The 26,063-nt window shown below is 43.3% G+C and overlaps 1 protein-coding gene across 2 annotated transcripts in view; it reads left to right on the forward strand.

Moving 5' to 3' along the window:
* The window catches only part of sgk1 (serum/glucocorticoid regulated kinase 1), a 112,636-nt gene that overhangs the window by 47,252 nt on the left and 39,321 nt on the right, over positions 1 to 26,063 (forward strand). For both annotated transcript variants that reach the window (XM_078399761.1, XM_078399763.1), the window contains one exon: positions 1,302 to 1,502. In XM_078399761.1, coding sequence (XP_078255887.1) covers positions 1,302 to 1,502 — 201 coding nt within the window. The remainder of the gene's footprint in view (positions 1 to 1,301; positions 1,503 to 26,063) is intronic.

Consider the following 26,063-nt stretch of genomic DNA (forward strand, 5'->3'; position numbering starts at 1 on the left):
CTCCCGCGGTTGGAGCTCAGAGGTCGATCCCTGGCAAAGGGATCGCGAGCTCCGCGATATTGAAGTCCGCAGGCTCCCGCGGTTGGAGGTCGCAAATCGATCTCCAGCAAGAGGCCTCCAACTCCTCGATGTTAGGCCGCAGTGCGGACGAAGATACGATACGGAAAAAAAATATTGCATATCCGTCGAGGTCAGAGATTTTAAAAAGTTTCCCCCAACTCCCCCCACATAAAACCAGCTAAAGAACTCTAAAACATATATTTAACACACACTATTAGAACAACAACGAAGGAAGGGACAGACAGACTGTTGGCGAGGCAGCCATTGCTGGCGCCCGATGGACTGGAAGTCAGGGAAGAGGTAAAATTTGAAGAACTGCTCAATGGAAGAATATGTCAGTTATTATTTGTGTTATGCATACATGCACTCATCTATTCATAAAGTCATGTGATAGCAGCAGAATTAGGCCATTCGGCCCATCAAATCAACTCCGCCATTCAATTATGGCTGATCTATCTCTCCCTCCTAACCCCATTCTCCTGCCTTCTCCCCCAAACCCTTCACATGTGGCAATTGTACAATTGTACTCTGTGGCAAATCAATAGTTTCATTTTGTCTGCGGATAAACGAATGAAACATTTAAAACCCAATTGGTAATAAAATTGTGGCATTTGTGGAGAGAAAGCAGATTTAAAATTACAGCTTGAGAAGTTTTTTTCATCAGAACTAAGAATTTCCGCACTTTCAGTTTTATTTCGGATTTCCAGCATCTGCTGTGTTACCGTGTTGCAATTGTCAATTCCATCTTTTTTTCATGGGAGCAAATGTGGGTGGGATGCCCTTCCCACTACCCAGGCAAAGGTTCAACTATCTGCATGGTGGCACAGCGGTAGAGTTGCCGCCTTACAGTGCCAGAGACCCAGGTTCAATGCTGACTACGGGTGCTATCTGTATGGAGTTTGTACGTTTACCTCGTGACCTGCGGGGGTTTTCTCCGGGATCTCTGGTTCCTTCCCACACTCCAAAGACTTACAAGTTTTGTAGGTCAATTGGCTCGGTAAATTGTCCCTAGTGTGTGTAGGATAGTGTGTAGTGTGTGTAGGATAGTGGGGGGTTTTCCGGGGCTTGTTGGTCGGCACGGACTCGGTGGGCCGAGGGTCCTGTTTCCGCGCTGTATCTCTAAACTAAGCTAATCTGTGTCTGGTGCCAATAATTGTTTCACTTGCCTGCTTTTAAGACTGAAGAAATATGTTCCAAGTCTCCTGGTCTTGCAATCAATTAACCTTATTATTTTTGCACAGGTCAGAAAGTGGAAGAAGAGCGACAGATTCAAAGCAGAGAAAATGCTGGTAATAAAAACAGATGAGCCGGATTCCCATGTACCCAAGACGGGCAAAGCCCCTGGCCTGGCAGCTCAGTCATCCAAAGTGGAATGTCACTGTTGCCAAGGGAATACTACCCATAAGTCCACTGGATCGTGGGAACCCAAACGGAGTTCCAAGGTAAATCAGTTAAAATTATACAAAGTTATTTTTTTAAAGTGAAACTCTTCTGATTAAAACTGTTAGACTTACATTTATTTGTTCGGGATCGGAGGACCTGTTACATTTTTACCCTGCTGATAACTGCTCTCGAGACAACATTGTGGAAGAATGTTATTTTTCTCATCGGTTCAAGAGTTTGTAAACACTAAAACAGCCACATTTATTAACTATCTTCATTCCTTTGCAATGAACTCACTGTTGATTTGAAGACAGGTGAGCAGCCACTTTATTCACAACTGAGCTCAAATATAGTAAATCGAGATAAATAACAAAGTCAGTTAAAGTTGGAATGCGATCCAGTCTCTTGGCTGGTTATGATATCAGGTGATGGCGTAAAGTGGACAATAATGATTCAACCCCACATCACTTATCTCTCCCAATCTTCACCTCAATTGAAAATATTAAACGTAATTCAGGCATAATATGTAATGCACAGCAGTATAAATTGCCCTGTGAAATGCACCATCAACTTTGCTCCTCGCAGTGCATTCTCAATGTATAAGCCACTAAGAAGAAATAGTTAACTTCAATATTATCATGATATCCAGGCACTGTAACTCTGCAATACTTCCTTAATGCAATACTCCCTCAACGATCTCGTCTAGCAGCTCGTTCCATCCACCCACCACTCTTTGCGTAAAAAAAGTTACCCGTCAGGTTCCCATTAAATCTTTTCCCCCCTCACCTTAAACCTATGTCCTCTGGTTCTCGATTCTCCTACTCTGGGCAAGAGACTCTGTACGTTTACCCTCATGATTTTGTACACAGGCCAAGTCTGAACAGAAAGTAGATCCGATGACTTTGAGGCTGAGAGTGGGAACTCTGCACTACAATCTATCCTTGAAACAACCTGGAAAAGCCCTACCAACAATTTTTTTTCATAAAATAGTGTCCTCTTTTCGGTTAGGTATTATGTTATATGATTTGCTTCCGGCTTTGTTAAGTCAGCATATAGGGATGGAATTGTTCATATTGTGAGCCCCCGATCGTCAGAAGTGAATTTGGAAATTGGGGATAAAACAAAAAAAAAAGAGTTGGATAAACAATAGACAATAGACAATAGGTGCAGGAGGAGGCCATTCGGCCCTTCGAGCCAGCACCGCCATTCAATGTGATCATGGCTGATCATTCTCAATCAGTACCCCGTTCCTGCCTTCTCCCCATACCCCCTGACTCTGCTATCCTTAAGAGCTCTATCTAGCTCTCTCTTGAATGCATTCAGAGAATTGGCCTCCACTGCCTTCTGAGGCAGAGAGTTCCACAGATTCACAACTCTCTGACTGAAAAAGTGTTTCCTCATCTCAGTTCTAAAAACATTAATCATTGAGTATCTATCTGGTGGAAACTAGGGTCTCGATCCTGGGTCAGGGACCCAGCAGGGTCTGATGAAGGATCTTGACCCAAAACATAACCGATTCCTTTGATGCTGTATGTTACTCCAGCATACTGTGTCTATCTTTGGTGTCAAGTGCACAGGTCAAAAAGAGGTCTGAACCATTTCAAGGCTCTGCCTTCAATGATATAAGTGGCTGTCTTTGGACACCCCAAATGTGGGCGAAAGTTTGAGTGCCAAGACAGATAAACAAAATGATTCCCGATTGCATTTTATACCGGGATACGGAGCCCATCAGGGTACTATCGCGGTTAGCAAATACATCTCCACCTAAATAAATGAAAGCTGTGCTTTTTATTTCTTTTTTGATGGTAATTATTTTAAACTCTCAAATCCTGTCAGATTGGTCTTGTCGAGTATCGGGACATGTAACATGGAGTTCTTATTAAAGAACGGAGGAAAGCAACATCCTCTAGCTGGGTTACATTTCTTTCATGAATGTAAATTTGAAATTCCATTTAATGTGGTCGGCCACATCATTATAACCCAATGCAAGTGAAGTCTTGGACTATTACTCAAGCTTAATTGCAGAATCCTAACATTTGTTTTACACAAGCTGCTGTGATAAGATTGGAGATCTCATGAATAGTTTATTTATTGCCAAACAATTCTGGTAGTAATCTAAGTTATACTTTGAGAGAGGGGAAATATTCAGTGTGAATTCAAATGCTGATATGTATTGAAGAATCCTAATGTAAACCTGGTGCTAAATTTATCAATTATGTCATAGCGTGGAAACAGGCCTCTCGGACTGCTGACCAACATGCCCCATCTGCACTAATCCCACCTGCCTGTGTATGGCCCATATCCTTCTAAACTCCTATCCATGTGCCTGTCCAAATGCCTCTTAAATGTTATTATAGTACCTGCAACAACCATCTCCTCCAGCAGCTCGTTCCATATACCCGCCACTATTTGTGTAAAAAATCACCCCACAGGTTCCTATTAAATCTTTCCCCCCTCACCTTAAACTTATGTACACTGATTTTCGATTCCTCTGCTCTGGGCAAAAGACTGTGCGTTTACCCGATCTATTCTGCTCATCATTTTGGACAGCTGTATAAGATCACCCCTCAGTCTCCTGCACTCCAGGGAATAGTTCTAGCCTGCTCAACCTCTCCATATAGCTCAGGCTTTCGAGTCCTGGCAACAGCCTCATAAATCTTCTCTGCACCCTTTCCAGCTTGACAACATCTTTTCAATAACATCTGACCTTTCTGTCATGGGCCTCCTCCAGTGCCATAGTGAGGCCCACCGGAAATTGGAGGAACAGCACCTCATATTTCGCTTGGGCATATTTCGCTTGCAGCCCAGCGGTAAGAACATTGACTTCTCCAACTTTAGATAGTTCCTCTGCCCCACTCTTCCCCCTTTCCAGTTCTCCCTCTATCTTCCTGTCTCCACCTATATCCTTCCTTTGTCCCGCTCCCCTGACATCAGTCTGAAGAAGGGTCTCGACCCGAAACGTCACCCATTCCTTCTCTCCTGAGATGCTGCCTGACCTGCTGAGTTACTCCAGCATTTTGTGAAATAAATCTTTCCTATAACAGGTGATTAATGGCAGCAGCAAATACTTTATGAGAATGATCCCAGGAATGATTGGGTTAACATATGATGAGCGTTTGACACCACTGGGCCTGTACTCGCTGGAGTTTAGAAGGATGAGGGGGGACCTCATTGAAACTTACTGAATAGTGAAAGGCCTGGATAGAGTGGATGTGGAGAGGATGTTTCCACTAGTGGGAGAATCTAAGCCTGAGGCCATAGCCTCAGAATAAAAGGACATACCTTTAGGAAGGAGAGGAGGAGGAATTTATGTAGCCAGAGGCTGATGAATCTGTGGAATTCTTTGTCACAGAAGTGTGTGGAGGCCAACTCAATGAATATTTTTTAAGGCAGAGATTGATAGATTCTTGATTAGTACAGGTGTCAGAGATTATGAGGAGAAGGCAGGAGAATCGGCTTGAGAGGGAGAGATAGATCAGCCATGATTGAATGGCAGCGTAGACTTGATGGGCCGAATGGCCTAATTCTGCTCCTATCACTTATGAACATGTATATTTTGAAAGACTAAAGCAACACTAAAACAAAGATTTTAACAAAGATATCCTTTGACTAGCCATGTATCAGCACTTGGCTGAATGGTAACATGGAAAAAAACAGACGGCTTGGAGCTTCGTTAGGAGCTAAAATGTAAAGAATTTGGGGCTGGAATCAAGCTCACCAAATGCATCCTTTGCAACTTTAAATGGAAGCAGGAAAAGCTAATGCGATCTTGGGAAGGAGATTAGTTATATAACTTTTATGTTGATGTTGCAAGAACAATTATTTAATGCTAAAAACACCAATACATAGTGCTGGAGTAATGCAGCAACTCTGTGGAACATGGTTAGGTGACATTTCGGGTCGGAATCCTTCCTCAGACTGATTATGGGGTGGGGGGGGGGGGGGGGGGAGATATGTGGGAGTGAGGAGGGGCAGGACAAAGGTACAGTTAAAAACCTTTTGTTGCATGTTATGCAGTCAGTGAACTGACTATCCATGATTGCAATCAAGCCATCCACAGTGTGCAGATACAGGATAAAGGGAATAACATTTAATGCATGATACAGTCCAGTAAAGTTTGATTCAAGATAATTTGAAGGTCTCCAATAATGAAGATGGTAGGTCAGGACCACTCTCTAGTTAGTGATAGAATGGTTCCGTTGCCTGATAAAAGCTGAGAAGAAACTGTCCCTGAATTTGGAGGTATGTTTTTTCAAACTTCTGTACCTCTTGCCTGATGGGAGAGGGGAGAAGAGGGAATGACTGGGGTGAGTATCGTCCTTGATTATAGTTATATTAACTTCTTAATACTCTTTATGTATATATTACGGGTACGGGTGTCAGAGGTTTTGGGGAGAAGGCAGGATAATGGGGTTAGGAGGGAAAGATAAATCTGCCATGATTGAATGGTGGAGTAGACTTGATGGACTGAATGGCCTGTAACGTTGAGTGCAAGGTCAAGTCCAGTAAAGTCCGATTAAAGATACCAATAAGGTAGATGGAAGGTTAGGACCGCGCTCTCGTTGGTGAAGGAATGGTTCGGTTGCCTGATAACAGATTCCCAAGGTCGCAGAGTGGTGCAGTTAGTAGAACTGCTGCCTCACAGCTCCAGTGATCTGGGTTCAATCCAGACCTGCTGAACTGTGTGCACGAAGCTTAAATGTTATCCCTGTGACCACATGGGTTGCCTCCTGATGTTCGGGTTTCTTCCCACATCCTAAAGTAGGTGGATTGGAAGGGTTAACTTGGAACTATAAATTGCCTTATTGCCAGAGATGTTCATGGGATTAATGCAGGGTTAGTTTAAATAAATACTTGATTTTCAGTGCGGACACGGTGAACCAAAGGACCAGTCTCCATGCTCTGGGACTTTATAGCTCCATAACATTATGATATGGGCAATGGCCTACATGCCAATGGGTCAGTTTTATTGTTGAGACAGAAGGAACTGCAGATGCTCATTCATCAAAATAAACAGAGCACTGGAGTAACTCGGCAGGTCAGGCAGCATCTCTGGAGGACATGGATAAGCAAAGTTTCAGTGAAGGTGACCCGAAACATTGCCTCGTCATTTCCTCCAGAGATGCTGCCTGACCCGCTGAGTTACTCTAGAAATGTGTATGTTTTATTGTTAATGTTTTCCAGTGGGGAAATGTTGGCAGAAGCCCTTTGTTTCATGGACATTGAGTGTAAGGGTCATGTTCTTGTGTACTTAGTGAAAAAGGCATTAATGGTTCGGTTTTTGGCCTCTATTGGCCTCTGAGTGGCTTGTAGGCAGTTTGCATAATGTAATTCGATTACTGAGGTTGCGATGACCTTGATTGTGAGCCAGAGGCGACGTTAGGTTGAGCAGTAAATCATTCCACTGCAACGGGAAGCTTGGTGAAACTGTGCTGCAGTGCTGGCGAGAAGGTTTGAGGAAAATGTCGTGAGGGAAGGTGCAGCAGCTGCTCAGATTTGGATAGGATTATGGCCTGCCATTAATGGTCTAAAATAGAGTCAATCTCAGCATTATTGATTTTGGTTTATTATTGTCACGTGTTCCAAGGTACAGTGAAAAGCTTTCGAAAAGCTTACAGTGTGCTATCCAATTAAATCAGATCACACTTTACATTTAGGGTGGCACAGTGGCGCAGCGGTAGAGTTGCCGCCTTACAGCAAATGCAGCGCCGGAGACCTGGGTTCGATCCCGTCTACATGTACTGTCTGTACGGAGTTTGTACGTTCTCCCCGTGACCTGCGTGGGTCTTCTCCGAGATCTTCGGTTTCCTCCCACACTCCAAAGACGTACAGGTGTGTAGGTTAATTGGCTTGATAAATGTAAAAATTGTCCTTAGTGGGTATAGGATAGTGTCAATGTGCGGAGATCGCTGGTCGGCGCGGACCCGGTGGGCCGAAAGGGCCTGTTTCCGCGTTGTATCTCTAAACTAAACAATCAAGCCAATACACAAATGCAATGGAAAGTGCAAAGAGAAAAATACCATCATGCAGAATATTGTTCACAGCACTGTCGCGTTACAGTTCCAGAGAAAAGGTCCAATGTCTGCAATGAGGGATAAGAAGATAACTGCAGATGCTGGTAAAAACCTGCAATGAGGGAGGTGGGAAAATTGGGACTGCACCCTATTTATAGTTGGCAGATAGTCCTTCTAAATTTCTAGGCAACGTATCAGAGGTACTCTTCCGAGCCCTGTCACTTGGATTCCCCCTCACTTTGGGATAATACTATCTTGAGCTCAGATGCTGCACTTTGCAACCGGTATTAGTCATGAATTTACTTTCAATATATTTAATTGGAAGTGGAATTTGCTTTGCATGCAATTTAAAAAAAAATCCTATAGGATGTGGAAAAGATACAATAAAAGAATGTCATGTTGGAATTGTGACCCTTTGGGAGATCCTTATTTGCTTTATTTTTTGTGTTGTTCTCTATTAGCAATGTACTCAGTACTTGCAAACGATCTTACAGTGTTTACATATGTTTCTGTAAATACAGTAATTAATGAAAAGCAGAAAATTGTAAAAGGGTGTGTGGGACCAGGACAATTGGGTGGATTTTAAATCCACTCATCCAAAGCAAATTGGTTGTGTCCTGTATCGCGGTGAGGTATCTGTGCTCGTTTAATTCCTGAGCATCTCTGAATGTGATTGCTCTGTTCTAGATCCAGTATATTTTCAGCTGAATCATGAACACCCTTTGCTCCTTGAAGACTCTTTTTAAAGCTCTTTTGCCATCTTTTGACAAGATATCTTGATGTCGGTAGAAAGGAAAGCAAATGCAATGTTAGCATTCACTTTTATAGGACTAGAATATAAAAGCAAGAATATATTGCTGAGGCATTATATGGTGCTGGTCAGGCCACACTTGCAATATTGTGAGCAGTTTTCGGCCTCATATCTGAGGAAGGATGTGCTGGCATAGGAGAGGGTCCGGAGGAGGATTACGAGAATGATCCCCGGGATGATTGGGTTACTGTATAAGGAGCATTTGATAGCTTTGGGCTTGTACTCGCTGGAAATTAGAAGGACGAGGGGGGACCTCAATGAAACCTACTGAATAGTGAAAGGCCTAGATAGAGTGGACATGGAAAGGATGTGTCTAGTAATGGAACAGTCTAGAACCGGAGGGCGCACTCAGAATAAAAGGACGTACCTTTAGAATGGGGATGAGGAAGAATTTATTTTGCCAGAGGGCAGTGAATCTGTGGAATTCATTGCAACAGATGGCTGTGGAGCCCAAGTCATTGGGTATTTTTAAAGCAGAGACTGATAGGTTCTTGATTCGGAAGACCATCAAAGGTTATGGGGAGAAGGCAGGACAATGAGAGATAGAGGAAAAATAGATCAGCCATGATCGAATGGTGGAGTAGACTTGATGGGCCAAATGTCCTAATTCTACTCCTATGCCTTTTGGTCTCATGTACTCCTCTGGAGGTTTGACATCCATTTTTACTCAATAAATCCATAAAGCCTCTTGGGACATTGTTGCCATTGGTTAAAGCATGATATATTTAGAAGTTCCTGCTTTTGATTCGAGCAAGCCATTTCCCCCTCCATTCCTTGGGTCATTTTAGAGTCCAATTGATCTTTTCTCATACCCAAGAGGCTTGCCTGAATCATGCAGGAGCTGAATATTTTCCAACAGCAATGCGCCTTGACGTAGACTTCTGCCCTCCATCCTGGCTTTACTGCCCTCACTCTGGATCACCCACTTGCTGTTAGCATACAGAAGGACCACATCGTGCTTCACAATGGCCAGGCACCCCAGGTCATCCTCTCCAGTCAACTGCTCTTAAGTGAACTGCAGTTCATTTGCATTAGTGATGATAATAAAACCAGTTTCACATGCACCTGAGGGCTTCTGTTCATGAAGGTAGACACAGAGCGCTGGAGTAACTCAGCAGGTCAGGCAGCATCTCTGCAGAAAAAGGATGTGTGACGTTTCGAGTCGGGATCCTTCTTCAGTACGACATCAGAGTAACATCTTGTAAGTTTACTGCAAAATTTTGGCACTGCATAAATACCAAGCATTCTTGTGTCAAGAGTGCAAATGGGATGTGTTATTCAAATCAAGTTGATTTGAACTGAATAACATTGCACATTTTTATGGGTCTGAAGAAGGGTCCCGACCCAAAACATGAAGGGTCCCGACCCGAAACATCACCATCCCTTTTCTCCAGAAATGCTGCCTGACCTACTGAGTTACTCCAGCACTTAGCGTCTACCTTTGATGTAAACCAACATCTGCAGTTCTTTGTTTCGACATGGCTTCTGTTCATGTGCAGGTAGTGGACCCGGTGCTCACCGCAGTGCAGCTTAGTTAATTTTTAGACATTTGTTTGTTGAAAGACAAACATGGTTTGGAAACCAAGTTACTCCATGTGGAACCAACCAAGGCATTGATGGCGGGGCTGAATTCTTCGGACCTGCAGTGGAAATGAACTTGATAAAAAACACAACATTTTCACCTGTGGTGTTGAATTCCAGCATAATAAAAATATTTTAGATCTGGGCTTGAATCAGTTTAGTGACTAATAACACCAGTCTTGGTACATACTGTTCGAGCCTGGGTTTAATGGACTGGGATGAATTTTAGGAGCAAACAAATGAGCAATGGAGCTAGGCGACGTTAAGAATATTTAATAAAGTGAAACGCCGCAGGGAAAACAAATAAAACAGTATTAGCACAAGAACTGTGAATTTAATGTGTAATTGTGAGAATAATATCAAGCAAGTTTATTGCAAATCTTTGGAAGTGCATTAACACTGAACATGTGTTAAGGGTACAAAAAGTCTCGGTGTTTGTCAAATCAAGTTGATTTTGCGCTGAATAATACTGCCTACTTTAACGGGTAGTGAGGGGTGACTTAGGTTTTAGCTCGGCCTAACTCTTGAATGGAAGATCTGGGTCATTTTTACACTCCAGCCTTATTTAAAAATGCTGGTCCTGGCAACTGCAGGAACCTGGTGTCAGTCAAGCAACTGAGAACGAGCCAGTCACCTCTGGAAATGGGCGCAGGCAATCAGGTGCCTGCGGTAGTCGTAATGGACTGAGGGTGGTGAGATGGTGCAGGAGGGATGGGCAGAGTGGTGCAGGAGAGAGTGTTGGTACCGCACAGCTGCAGCAACCCAAGCTTGACCCTGATCTCCAGTGGGAAACGAGGAACGACAGATGCTGCTTTACAAAAAAAAAGACACAAAGTGCTCGAGTAACTCAGGGGGTCAGGCAGCATCTCTGTTGAGATAGATATGTGACATTTTGGGTTGGGGTCTTTCTTCAGATTGATCGTGGTCATCCTCCTTCCCTCACTCCCTCCCCCCTACAATAAGTCTGAAGAAGTGTCCTGATCCAAAACGTCACCTATCCATGTTCTCCAGGGATGCTGCCTGACCCGCTGAGTTACTTCAGCAGTTTGTGTCTTTTCCTGATCTCCAGTTGTGTCTACAAGCCATTTTCTGCATATGCTTCCATGGGTTTCCCACAGGTTCTTCCCACGTGGTAGACATAAACTGGCCACTGTAAACTAGCATTTGGTGTATGATAATGGAATAAAAGGTAAGTCAATGGGCATGTGTGAGAGAAAAATATGTTGTAGAAGTACTGAGAATAAGGCGGGGGAATTGTTCCTTGGGAGCTAGCATTCCCCAATAGCCTGAATGGCCTCCTCCACCGTGGTTATAACTAGAAGATAAAGATTTCTGCATATCAAGGAACAAAGGGTTGGTAAAAGAAAATGGTACCAAGATTAAAGATCAGCCATCCTTTTTTTTAAATGGCAGAGCAGTCATGTGGAGTCAAAAGTCCCTTATCTGCTTCTGCTTTTTTTTATACCTGAAGTTTTCATCTGTAGTTCTTCTGTCTGCAATACCAGAATTAATAGCAAATTTACTTTAAACTGCTCAGTGGCTCCATTGGAATGGAGGGAAAAGGGCAGCTAAATGTATCTTCAAATGGACCCTACTTACTGTTAACCTAGCCATTGATACTCAGTTCAGAATTGAGCTGCCTCAAAAACCTAATCACAGCACTGAAATGGGCGATGAACATAGGAGCTCATTGTCAGAGATATTGCAGATATTGATCAAGATTTTATTTAAGTACGGAACCAAAACCCAACCTCCAACATAGCCAAGGTTGTTGGGCGTTAACTGATTCTAGTTGGCATGGTGAGGGTGTGAGGGTGCGGAAAAGAGTCGCAAAGAAGTCACAATGAATGGAGGACTTGAGTTATAAGGAGAGACTGGATAGGCTAGGACTTTTTGCTCTGGATCGAAGCAGGCTGAGGGGTGACCATGTAGAGGTTCATAAGATCAAGGAGCCCTTAGATAACGTGGAAAGTCAGAGTCTTCGTCCCAGGGCGGGGAAATCTAAAACTAGAGAACACTGCTTGCAGGTGAGAAAGGAAAGATTTAAAGGGGGGCTTGAGAGGCAAGTTTTTCATGTAGAAAATGATGGGTAGGAGCTGCCAGAGGAAGCGGTCGAGGCAGGTAAAGTTATGACATTTAATAGACAATCGAATTGGTACATGGACAGGAAAGATTTAAATGGATATGGGCCAAATGCAGGTGAATGGAACTAGCTCAGGAGGGCACTTAATTCAGCATGGATAAGTTGGGCCAAACGGCCTGTTCATAACTCTTTGACTCTATGACCACACACTAAGGGTAATATATAATGGGCTTAACCTACCAATATGCCTGCCTTTGGAATGTGGGAGAAAACTGGAGCACTTGAGGAAAACCCATATAGTCACAGGGAGGACATGCAATCTCCCTGCAGACAGCACCAAAGTTAGGATTAAATCTAGGTCTCTGGCACTGTGAGACAGCAGCTCTACCAGCTGCACCACTGTATCACTGCATGCCTTCAGCATATTTAGCTGATTTTTGTTTCAATTGCATGTCATGGTTTAAGCTTACTGGTATCTGTATGGGTTAATTAAAAATAGGCAACATATAACAGAAAATGTATTGTGGCAGGGAAAGTAATGTCAAACCAAGCATTGCACATGGTTTTGGAAGAAACTCATGTGGTAAGAAGGAATGTTAAGTGAGTCCATTTTAAACATTATTCAATATAAATTGATTATTGTTAAGTCCTTAACTAAAGTTAAGGATTCATTGCTTTTTCTAACTCGCAATGCTGTTGGCACCCTGACCCTTATCTGACTGTGTGGGCTGCTTATATTTCACCCTGCTGCCATAGTTCTTGAAATTGGGGGTATCCCAATGGTCAAATAGTAACAAGATTTGATCAAAAATCATTGAAAGGAGGACATGCTTTACTGAAGCAGAATTTCAGGTGAGATAGTTATTTTCATTCTGACTTTATTTTATCATGAGTTATATAAATGTTGCTTCAAAGGTGAAAACAATTGGTGTAGGAAGGATCTGCAGATGCTGGTTTATACCGAAGATCGACACAAAATGCAGGAGTAACTCGGCGGGTCAGGCAACATCTCTGGAGAAAAGGAATAGATGATGTTTGAGGTTGGAACCCTTCTTCAAACTAACCGAATGCCGGTCTTAAGAAGGGTTCCGATCTGAAATGTCACAATTCCTTTTCTCCAGAGATGCTGCCTAATAATAATTAGTGCTTGCAAATCAACATACTGGGCAGTTATGAAAGCTCTATGAAAAGGGATCCAGTTTAAATGCATTTAATTTAACACATACTCCATATAAGCAAAACCTTTGGAGCATATAGCTTTGTCAAATGTGTAGGAAGGAACTGCAGATGCTTGTTTATACAGAAGATAAACACCAAATGCTGGAGTTACTCAATGGGTTTGGCAGCATCTCTGGAGAAAAGGGAAAGGTGACGTTTTGGGTCGAAACCCTTCTTCAGACTGAGCGTCAGGGGAGAGGGAAAATTCGCTTTGTCAAATGTTGTTCAGTAGATAGGACCCTTCCTTATGAATCCGAGGTTGTGGGTTGAGAATGCATATGTTGTAGGAGTGGAATTAGGGTCATTTGGCCCATCAAGTCTATTTCGCCTTTGAATCATGGCTGATCTATCTTTCCCTCTCAACCCCATTCTCCTGCTTTCTCCCCGTAACCCCTGATACCCTTACTAATCAAGACTCTGTCAATCTCCACCTTAAAAATAATCAATGTCGTGGCCTCCACTGCCATCTGTGGTGATGAATTCCACAGATGCACCACCCCGAGTCATGCACTAGAGTCTGGAGCACAATAATCCAGCTTGATTCTCCAATGTGACGCTATCAGAGATTCTATCTATCGAAAGTGACGAGGGCTCTCCGTTTCTTACAGAGGATATAAAATATTCTGTGATATTATTTGGATGAGGAGTAATGGAGTAATTGTGGTTCTTTTGGTCAATATTTCTTTCAATTAACATCATTAAAACAAATTCACCACATTGTTGTTTATGAGAATTTTGCGCAGATGAGCTGCATTTCCTTCCATTTAACAGTGAAGAGAGTTTAATGGTATTGGATGGATGGGGTTATAAATTGGTGGGTGGGGGGGAATGACTGTGGAGATTAATATTGGATGGAAGAGCTCCAAATATTAACAATTTGTTTTTGTGTGTTTTTGCTGCAAAAAACAGATATTTGTTTTGTTTCTGCTCCCCAAAAACAGAATTTCTTATGGTATAAAATTGGAATCTGTTAATCTCTACCTTAAAATTTTCCATTGACTTGGCCTCCTCAGCCCTCTGTGGCTTCATGTTACTTCAGACTATGCTTAATGACTCCAAACGAGGAAAATCTAACATTTGATCATTATCTTCAACAATTCTAGTTCCATACGAAGCGGTTTTTAAGAAACTCTAACAGCAAGATTGGAAATCAAATCATATTTGATGCGATATTACAGTGTGGGAGACATAGACCGCATCACTTAACTCACCTCGGAAAACCGCATACTAATCAGGAATGAAATAATTTGGAAGCACAAAGCCAAAACACTTAGAAGGAATTATTATTTAAGTCCAATAAGGAATGAGTGTCTTTAAATCATATTTTAGTGTTTCCAACAATTAATTGCAACACATGCATTCAGGCCTGGTCCGTGCTTTTATCTCAATTCACTGATGGTGCAGATCAGAAGTGCTGTAAGCGGTTTTGAAACCTCATTCTAGCCAGAGTATCTGGTCTTGATCACAATTCATGCAGCAAAGTAGCAACTGTTACTGGTTTCAGGATCTGGTGTGGATATGAGGATAACTCTCATCAATGGACAAACCAGGCACTGCCCTGCCTAAGGTCACTAGTGGCTGGACGTGAATGATCCTGATTTTTTTCTCGCCTCCAGCTCTTCCCTTCCCCCATCCCCCCCCCCTCCACCACCACCCCATACTTTGAGTCTGAAGAAGGGTCCCGGCCCGATTCTTAAGGATAGCGGAGTCAGGGGGTATGGGGAAAAGGCAGGAACGGGGTACTGATTGAGAATGATCAGCCATGATCACATTGAATGGCGGTGCTGGCTCGAAGGGCCGAATGGCCTCCTCCTGCACCTATTGTCTATTGTCTATTGAAACATGACCCATTCTTTTTCTCCAGAGATGCTGCCTGACCTGCCTCATTAGCCAACTCAGAACTGAGAAAGCTGGAGTGAAAGCAAATCTTCTTGCATCTCCATTAACTCCCAAGGAAAAAGAGCAGTGAATAGTAGAAACAAGAAACTACTGATGCTGGTTTACAAAAAAAGGCACTAAGTGTCCATTATGACCTTAAGTGCTGGAGTAACTCAGCGGGTCAGACAGCATCTCTGGAGAACATGGATAGGTGACGTTTCAGATCAAGACCCTTCTTCAGACTGATTGTGTGGGGGCAGAGGGAAAGAGAGCTGGGAGATTCAGGACACGGTGTGGCAGGAAAGGCAAGGGGAGTTTGATAGGCAAATGGATAATTGGAGCAAAGGCCAGAGATTAAAACAGAAGGATTAAAGAGTTGTGAATTGTGAAGCCGGAGAAAGGAATGTGGTGGAGGGGGAGGAGGAAGGATAGTCATAGATGGGAGCCCAGGCAGGGCAGCGGGAAGGGGGAAGGGGAGGGGACAACAAGGGTGGGGGCCGGTGTGGGGGAGAAAGAGGAGTGGAAGGGAGGATTGTTAGAGATTATCTAAAATTGGAGAGTGGTAGTGGACATGGAACAAGGCATCAAGGAGGCGGCTGAAAAGGATGAAATATTAGCAACCATCTTCACCCAAGTGCTAATGCAATGATCCATCCCCAAAATGAATTAAAAAACAAATACTGCATATTTAATCTTTACATTGTTCTTCCCGGTAGAGAAGCAAGCAATAACATCACGGGATCTAATTATTAGCAAAACACATCTATGGTGTCATTCTAGACACAGACTTTTATTCTGAAGAAAATATGCTTGTGAGTACTGTTGACAAACCTCCCAAATACATTTTTGAACAGTGAAGTCCTTTGTTCAGCTTGCAAATAACTCGGTACAAAATAAATGATTGCAGATTAACGAACTCCTGATCCAAGCATATTTTGGATTTTGGCTACAAACGGGATTTCAGTTCAACAATTTGCTGCCTATTCATCTTTACTATTCTGCGATGATTTTTTGTTGTTGTTACTCTGCATGTTGCTGATTGTAAATCTTTGGCCAAAAATTATATTTTATTATATCAAAGCTTGGGTTTCAAATTCCCCTCTTTCAAGAAAAATATTATTTTGGCAAGAATCTTCCAATCATAGTTTGTGTTGTAAAATGTCTGCCTCCAGTATTCTGGTTTTGTTCACATGACAAAAGCTGAGTTCAAAAAGTCATTTCATGACTTCTCATGCAGGCCAATACTTGACTGCTCGATCAGATGATCTTCCCTTCCCTATTTGAGAGCAATATTCCTTAGTTCCAGCTTAAAGCTTCATTTTACTAATACAGGACCTGAATTCCAGCACATCCTCTTGAGCTTGAAGGTAGACACAAAATGCTGGAGTAACTCAGCGAATCAGGCAGCATTTCTGGAGAAAAGCAATAGGTGACATTTCAGGCCGAGACACCTTCTTCAGACGTTCCCCTGAGATGCTGCTTGACTGAGTTACTCCAACATATTGTGTCGGTCTTCGGTGTAAACTAGCATTTGCAGCTCCTTCCTACACAATACTTTCAGTTTAGTTTTAGTTTAATACAGTGCAGAAACAGGCCCTTTGGCCCACCGGGTCCACACCGACCAGTGATCTTTTTTGTGTTTTGTGTTGGTTTGTGATTGTGTGTGTAATTGCTTATTTTCATTGCTCTTATTGTTGGACTGTGGGTAACGGAATTTCATCCAAAAGACTTGTTTTTTTGGATGACAATAAAGGCTATTCTGATTCTGATTCTGATCCCATATTAGCACTATCCTAGGCACACTAGGGACAATTTTTACATTGATACCAATTAACCTACAAGCCTGCTCGGTCCACATTAACCAAACTGATCTCCCAGTGGCCGAGCACTTCAACTCCCCCTCCCATTCCCAGTCTGACCTTTCTGTCATGGGCCTCCTCCAGTGCCATAGTGAGGCCCACCGGAAATTGGAGGAACAGCACCTCATATTTCGCCTGGGCAGTTTGCAGCCCAGTGGTATGAACATCGACTTCTCCAACTTTAGATAGTTCCTCTGTCCCTCCCTTCCCCTCCTCCTTCCCAGATCTCCCTCTATCTTCCTGTCTCCACCTATCTTTGTCCCGCCCCCCTGACATCAGTCTGAAGAAGGGTCTCGACCCGAAACATCACCCATTCCTTCTCTCCCGAGATGCTGCCTGACCTGCTGAGTTACTCCAGCATTTTGTGAATAAACCTACAAACCTGTACGTCTTTGGAGTGTGAGAGGAAACCAAAGTTCGCGGAGTAAACCCATGTGATCACGGGGAGAAGCTACTAACTCCATACAGCCAGGATCGAACCCAGGTCTCTGGCACTGTAAGCGCTATAAGGCAGCAACTCTACCACTGCGCCACCGTGCCGCCCTCTTGACTTTATTATCTTGAGAGGTGAAATTTGTCTTTGTAGTGTGCTGTTTCTGCTAATGCTAGAGGTTGGAATATGTTCACCTCTAAGTGTTGTGCAACTGACATTAGTGACAACTTGTGTGTTAACACATTACTGACCTTTGCCTCTGACCTTTCATGTCTGCCAGGGGCTCTTGAAAAGTCTGTGTAGTTTAGTTTATAACTTGAGCGGATCAAGAATTTGTTGGTTCACATCTTGCTGCGATACAATTTCTAAACTATATGTTATATGATACAGCAATAGAATCGCTGCGAGCTGTTCTTACATAACCCAGCCTTCAGTGGATTGCTGGAATCAAGTGTAACACTGTGCAGTCAGGCTGGTTTGACTCTCCATCATAACCTGCCTTCCAACTGATAAGGTGGGCTTCACTCATGAGGAGTTCAACGAAAATTAGTTCCTCGCTATGGCTGCCCAGTGTGATGGCAGAAATCCTGAATGCTGTTAGTGGCACATGAAAGTTAATGGCACTCTCATCACATGAAACGTGTAAGGACACTGAACCACTTCCCAATTTTCAGTTAAAAAGTCACAAAGTGACTCAACAGGTCAGGAGAACATGAATGGGCGATGCTTCAGGTTGGGACCCTTCTGCAGCCAAGGGTCCTTGACCCGAAACGTCATTTTTGCATGCCATCCAATCAAATCAGATAACACTCCATAAATACAATCAATTCAAACTCAAGTACAATCGGTTGAGCAAAGGGGAAGAGGCAGAGTGCAGAATATAGTTCTCAACATTGTAGCACACCAGTTCCATAGACACTTGATGCATAAGCATTGATGCTAGTGATGCCTGTTTTTTTTAACACGCATAATTAAGAAATGTACTGTTTTTGGCATCCATGCTTATGCTCGATATGTTCCTAAAGTGAGGGATGTGATGTGAATCTCTGCTGGGCTGTACAAATAGTGCAATGCAGTGCAAAGTGGTGATCAAGTACTCAAAACATCATATTGTCATACTGCATGGAAACAGGCCGTTCAGTCCAACTTGTGCTTGCTGACCAAGATGGTCTAATCTAAGCTAGTCTCATTTACCTGTGGTTGGTCCATATCCCTCTAAATCTTTCCTATCCATGTAACTGTCCAAGTGTCTTTGAAATGCTATTATAGTACCTGCCTCAACTACCTCCTCTGACCAGCTCATTTCATATCCCCACCACTCTGTGGAAAATTTGCCCCTCATGTTCGTGTTGAATATTGTCCCCCTCATCTTAAACGTATGTCCCCAGGTTTTTGATTCCCCTACCCTGAGTGAAACCTCCTTCATCTGACTGGATGATTCTCATCTCTCTCCTTTCCTCATGATGCTCTGTATTGTTACCAATATAAAATCACAATGAATAGCAAATCAAAAAGTTTTCCTTTAGTTTGACACTAAAAGCAAGTTCAGGATCCCACAGATAAAGAATTTCTTTGTGTAGGAAGGAACTGCAGATGCTAGTTTAAACCGAAGTTAGACACAAAATGCTGGAGTAACTCAGCAGGGCAGGCGGGCATCTCTAGAGAGAAGGAATGGGTGACGTTTCGGGTCATTTTGTGTCTAAAGTTTCTTTCATCATTTCAGCTTTAAGCAGAGTTTACACTGGAGCAGGAATAGTGATTTTCATATGATATTCTGCATAATAAAGGCAGATTATATTGTTAAAGCGATAAAGACACAACAATGAAGCAATGTGGACATTTCATGGACTGCAGAAGGAATGTTACATTGGCAGCAGGTTGTGTCTGGACAGTTATAAAGCCTAGTTGCAATTAAAACCAAAGATAATTTTATCTTTCCAGTGGACCTTGAAACCAGTGCTAGTTTTGATAAGGACAGCAAGTAACACCTGCTAAAATCTGCTAATGCAAATTTGCTGATCTGTAAAGAAATCAGCTCAGGGGCCTGCAAATATTTCCCAGTTCTGAATTTTTAAAGTTACATCAGAAGTCAGGAGGGTTTAAAGGGAGGAGAATTGCTTCCCTTTTACATTCTGAGGGAAGTCAAAGAACTATAATTCTGGAGTATTTCCAGAAGGCACGCACTAAATAGATTTTCACTGTGTCCTCAATTTAAATGTCCTATGACAGGAGCTTCTGACAGAGGCTATTCTGAACTTGAAAAGAGTAGCAGAAATAACTGTGAGAATGGAGGCAGCAGATAAAGAAATAATAGAGGTTGAATGTGGTCAAGGCATTAGTGAGAAAGCAGAGGGTGAAACATGCTGACGTTGTGCGTCATTGGGCATCACGTGAGGACGGGTTAAATTTAAATAGTTGTGGTATATAAAAGCTTGAATAATCCTGCCTCAAGTACCATGCGTTGGCCTTCTCCTGTTTGTGAACTATTAAAGGAAAGGGAACAACATCACAATTTCACTGTCAAGTAGATTGTGAGTGTCATGTGGCCACAAGACGCAGCAAGATCCATTGGCAAAACGGAGGCAGACTTCGGCCACACACGCTTATAAACCTTAATGATCCACAGAGACATGGGAAGCTTATTATACCGTGGATGCTCCTGGTTTTTATTTGTGCGGCAGATGTCGACAACAGGCAGCATGACAACAGAAGACCGGATTGCCGCATGGCCAATTTTGTGTGTTCCTTTACTTCTGGACAAAAAGGATAATGTTTCACCTCCGATTCTTCATCTCTCCATTGTGCTGGGAGGTCCTCTGTCCCAATGAAGAGTTTGTCATTCTAAACGTTTTGAAGTCAAAGCAAGCAAGAGCAGCTGTTGTCAGTTTTCCATTCCATCCCAGTTTCCATGACACAACACATACACAACCACAGCGACGCATAGATCCAACAGCTGACTGACAGCTCGGCAACTCAGCAGGATGACATGCTTGCAGAGGTTTGAAACCAGTGGCATTCCCTGCATGACCTTCCTGTATGTCAAAGTTCTATGTTAAAACATTGCATTTAAATTTCTGGAGTTCAGCATAGATTTAAAATAAGGTCAAAAGGTCATGAGGAAAAGGAGTAGAATTAGGCCATTCGGCCCATCAAGTCTACTCCGCCATTCAATCATGGCTGATCTATCTCTCCCTCCTAACCCCATTCTCCTGCCTTCTCCCCAAAACACTCTGACACCCGTACTAATCAAGAATCTATCTTTCTCTGCCTTAAAAATATCCACTGACTTGGATTCTAAAGCCTTCTGTGGCAAAGAATTCCACAGATTCACCACTCTCTGACTAAAGAAATTTCTCCTCATCTCCTTCCTAAAAGAACGTCCTTTAATTCAGAGGCTATGACCTCTAGTCCTAGACTCTCCCACATAATAGGGATTACAGAATACATAATTCAGTATTCATTGCATTAAATCTTACTTTGCAAATGATGGGTCCATATGACTGATTCCATTCAGACTTGACCTTCATTTCCTCAATTTAAACTAAATTTAGTTATGCGGAAGTGGAAGGACTTTGCAATTCCTAGCATATTGGTAAGAGGTCATTGCATTAATTCTCATGGTTCATACATCATTTAATTCTCATGGTTCATACATCATTTACAGGGTATTACACAACTAAAGAAAACAGAACGTAACCAATGTTAAAAAAAGTGGAAAATGCAAGAAATCAGCAACAGGGTGGCATGGTGGTGCAGCGGTAGAGCTACTGCCTTACAGCGCCAGAGACCTGGGTTCAATCCTGACTGGGTGCTTGACTGTGTGGAGTTTGTACGTTCTCCCCAGATCTTTGGTTTCCTCCCACACTCCAAAGATGTATAGGTTTGTAGGTTAATTGGCTTGGTGTAAATGTAAAATTGTTCATGGTGTGTGTAGGTAGGGTAGTGTTAATGTGCGGGATCGCTGGTCGGTGCGGACTCGGTGGACCTGTTTCCACGCTCTCTCTCTAAACTAAACGAAAGGTAACTGATTTTAGTGTACCAACATTTTCTTGCCTTGATTATGGAAAAGAAGGACTATTCAACAAAGAAAGCAGCGCGTTAGAGAGTAAACTGCAGCTATTCAATGATTTATCTGTGATTATCCCTTAATAAAAATCTACATAGATATTGGCTAGATCCATACTATTGCTTGGTCCCATAAACAGATTAAGGCATAAAATGGAGTTGTAGTTTTCCCATACTGACAAGTGGCATGCCCTGTACCAACGCTACCCTGCCAGGTTACAGTTAGAGGCAGTTGTGTCTCAATGTACCTTGTAGGGAAACAGTCTGTACATTTAATCATTGTCCTGGCTTTAGTGGAGAACATTGTCTATTTGTTACTAATTATAAATGTTTTATTTTGGACAGGGTCTAAAGGTTCCTATGGCATTGTGCATTAATGAAATGTCAGCTGACTGAAACCTTGGCACCACCTTAAAACAATCTGACTTTTGTTTTATTTAGAAGTCGCTTAAAAGAAGAATCTCTTTAAATAGACTATTTTAATTGGCGAAATAGACCTTATAAATATTCTCACTTGAGACTTATAATGACACCTTCCAGGTTTTAGCCATTAATTGATAAATTCTCCAACAAACCCTCCAGTCACCACAACATCACTTTCAGTCTGAAGAAGGGTCTCGACCCGAAACGTCACCCATTCCTTCTCTCCCGAGATGCTGCCTGACCTGCTGAGTTACTCCAGCATTTTGTGAATAAATCGATTTGTACCAGCATCTGCAGTTATTTTCTTATACTTTCTGTTATCTGTTTATTTCTTATTTTTTCACCTAGATGCTTGCAGAGGAAATGCAAGATAGCTTGATACACTTGAGACAGACACAGAATGCTGGAGTAACTTAGCGGGACATGCTGCATCTCTGGAGAAAAGGAATAGGTGACGTTTCGGCTCGACCCGAAACGTGAGTCTGAAGAAGGGTCTCGACCCGAAACGTCACCTATTCCTCTTCTCCAGAGATGCTGCCTGACCCACTGAGTTACTCCAGCCTTTTGCTTGCCTTCAGTTTTTAGCCAGCATCTGCACTTCCTCCCTCCACATTTCGATATACTTGAGTATTTAATTCCTAATTGCATCCCTCCAAGTTATATCATAAAGGTGGCCGTGTGTGGGTGAGTGAGACAGAGAGAGAGAGAGAGAGAGAGAGAGAGAGAGAGAGAGAGAGAGAGAGAGAGAGAGAGAGAGAGAGAGAGAGAGAGAGAGAGAGAGAGAGAGAGAGAGAGAGAGAGAGAGAGAGAGAGAGAGAGAGAGAGAGAGAGAGAGAGAGAGAGAGAGAGAGAGAGAGAGAGAGAGAGAGAGAGAGAGAGAGAGAGAGAGAGAGAGAGAGAGAGAGAGAGAGAGAGAGAGAGAGAGAGAGAGAGAGAGAGAGAGAGAGAGAGAGAGACATTCACAAGGACACAGAAAAAGAGTCAGACAGAAACAAATGTGGGTAGATGACATGACCTTAATGCTGAAACATTTAGCATCAGAGCATGCACTTGTGTACACACAGGTGGTGAGTTGGCTCTTTATCATAAGGTCATACGGAACAGGAATAGAATTAGGCCATTCGGCCCATCAATACTCTGCCATTTAATCATGGCCTATCTTTCTCTCCCTCCTAACCCCATTCCCCTGCCTTCGTCCCATAATCTGACACCTGTACTAATCAAGACACTCGTCAAGACATTATGTGGCATTTAATGCAAAAGCATGCATTTGCTTCACAAGTTACTAGAAGTGACCTGTTGGCAGGGTATTGGTGCATATGCAACCAACACTGGCAACAAGGGTGCTGTGTAAACTGCTTGTGGCGTCAGTCGATGCTTACTGCCAATTTGACTCAAATGTTGCAATTTTAGGACACAACATTCTCTCCTCTTGCACAGCTAAATATTCTTCAGTAACTCCTCCCTCTAGGCTGACCATCTACGCTTACAGTATATGGTCAAGACAGTCCTGACCTATGTCCTTCCCAATCCTGCCCTGAATTTCACCTTTTGCCCTGAAGACTATTTTGGGCCATAATTGGTGGTTGGTGTGAGCTTCTCACATTCATTGCTGGTCCATGATGCGTGTTCACCCTTATCTCAGGAGGCTCTTCCATCCAGCACTTGTGGTCTGGAGTCAGCTCCATTAGACCAGACGAGGCACTCTGTGAAGAAACTCCATCTTGTAGGTGGGGCTGGAACAAGGGCGGCACGGTGGCGCACCGGTAGAGTTGCTGCCTTACACCGAATGCAGCGCCGGAGACCCGGGTTCGATCCCGACTACGGGTGCTGTCTGTACGGAGTTTGAACGTTCTCCCCGTGACCTGCGTAGGTTTTCTCCGGGAGCTCCGGTTTCCTTCCACACTCCAAAGACGTACAGGTTTGTAGGTTAATTGGCTTGGTTAAATGTGAAAGTCGTCCCTAGTGGGTTGTACGATAGTGTTAGTGTGCGGGGATCGCTGGTCGGCGCGGACCCGGTGGGCCGTTGGGCCTGTTTCCGCGCTGTATCTCTAAACTAAACCAAGTCTTAGCTCACAACCGCTTGGAAAAACGGGGACAGTCTAGCAGGTTATGCTGCTGTCTTCACCAGCTACGTCAAAATTGTCAAAATATTGCAAAACTATCTTAGTCCTTCACTAATGTCCAATAAAGTCAGCGGAAACAATGTTTCTGAGCTAGGTTTAACCTAACGTTTATGTGGAGGAGAAACAGGACAACAGCCAACAATTTATTCACAAAATGCTGGAGTAACTCAGCAGGTCAGGCAGCATCTCGGGAGAGAAGGAATGGGCGACGTTTCCATAATGATTGGCTGCAGTTTTAGCATTTGTACACATATACATACGTACACAAATATTAGAGATTTCTCCACTAAATCATGCCCATGAGGCAGGTACTATCACAATGTTTAAAAAAACAGGTACATGGATAGGATAGGTTTAGAGGGATATGGACCAAAATACAGGCAGGTGGGACTAGTGTAGATGAGCCATGTTGGTCAGCATGGGGAAGTTGGGCCGAAGGGCCTGTCTCCACGTTATGTGACTCTATGACTAGGTGGGACTTGTGTAGATGGGGCATGTTGGCCATGGTTGGGCAAGTTGGGCCGAAGGGCCCATTTCCACGCTGTATGACTCCATGAGTCGACCACAACTGCTGTGTATCTCACATGGAATCCAGCTTGTAATGTGGAACACTGTGCTGGTGGCAGTGGCCTGAGACGGGACAAGATGGTGGGGAAAAGAGTCACTAGGTCCCACTCACACTAGCTGCACAAACTGAGAAACTACCCCCACACTTATAGCTTTAAATAACTTTGATAGCAGATGCTATAAAAAAAAGTTTATTTGCTAAGATAACCTATAACCTACTAGACTTCACTCTTGGTGGCCTATTCTGCATTAATTCCTCTTTAACTCTCTCCTGGGCTATAAAATCATTACGTGGGTGAGCACAAGCCAAGCAAAATAACTGCCAGCTCAGCTGTTGGCCCTGTTTTATTTAAACGACATGCAATGCATCTTATTTATAAAAGATAGCCACCACGCTTATCACGCCACCAGCACTATCTAAACGGATCACCAACTGCTTGCAACTTGCTTGCCAATTGAACTGTATTGGTTGTTGCTTCGATATCTAAACTGCTTGTTTTTAATTGCATCCGGAAGGTTGTAGACGTTGAGTGGCTCTGGGCTTCCACGTGGCAGATGGCTGGGCGGACTGGTTGGCAAGAGGCATTTAATCAATTATTGCAAATATATACAATACAAAACAATACCAAACAAACCCACCTCCATAATACAAAATCACCCGATTATCTAAACATTGGACTCTTAAACAACGGTATTACAATCCTTGTCAAGGATGCATTCCACCCCCCGCGGTGCCCAGCGGTCCCGGAAATCCCCCAGGGTGCCCGTGGACAGCGCGTAGTCCCTCGCTAGTATCAGGCAGGAGTGGGTTCTGGAACGTGGTCTGTTGAACTGAGAGATGACAGCAGAATCGCGTTCCACGGTGCCATTAGCAGCCCCTGAGGTGGCATTTCACTACTCTCGCTAATGTACTGCGTGGATTGCTGGACCCCTCCGACACCCTACAAAAGCCCCTCTGAGCATTGATATCCAGAGGCATAACAACAGTAACCTTACTTGCAAAATGACTAGAGGTGTCGAAAGAAACTGCAGATGCTGGCTTCTACCGAAGATAGACACAAAGTGCTGGAGTAACTCAGTGGGTCAGGCAGGTTCTCTGGAGAAAAATGAAGGGTGATGTTTTGGGTCGGGACCCTTCTTCAGAGAGTCTAAAGAATGAGTTTAGTTTAGTTTAGTTTAGAGATACGGCTCAGAAACTGGCACTTCGGCTCACCGAGTCCATGCCGACCAGTGATCCCCGCACACTAACGCTACTCTACACACACCAGGGACAATTTACAATATTTACCAAGCAAATCAGCCTACAAAACGTTACATCTTTGGAGTGTGTGAGGATACCGGAGATCCCGGAGAAAACCCACGCAGGTCACGGGGAGAATGTATAAACTCTGTACAGACAGCACCCGTAGTCAGGATTGAATCCAGGTCTCTGCTGACCCTGATATCCAAAGCCATAACAACAGTTTTGCTAACCTTACTTGACAGCAAACGGAACTTGCAAAATGACTAGAATGGGTGACATTTGGGATCAGGAACCTTCTTCAGACTCATTCTTCAGACCC

The sequence above is a fragment of the Rhinoraja longicauda genome, chromosome 5 (assembly GCF_053455715.1).
Source record: "Rhinoraja longicauda isolate Sanriku21f chromosome 5, sRhiLon1.1, whole genome shotgun sequence".
Taxonomy (NCBI): Eukaryota; Metazoa; Chordata; class Chondrichthyes; order Rajiformes; family Arhynchobatidae; genus Rhinoraja; species Rhinoraja longicauda.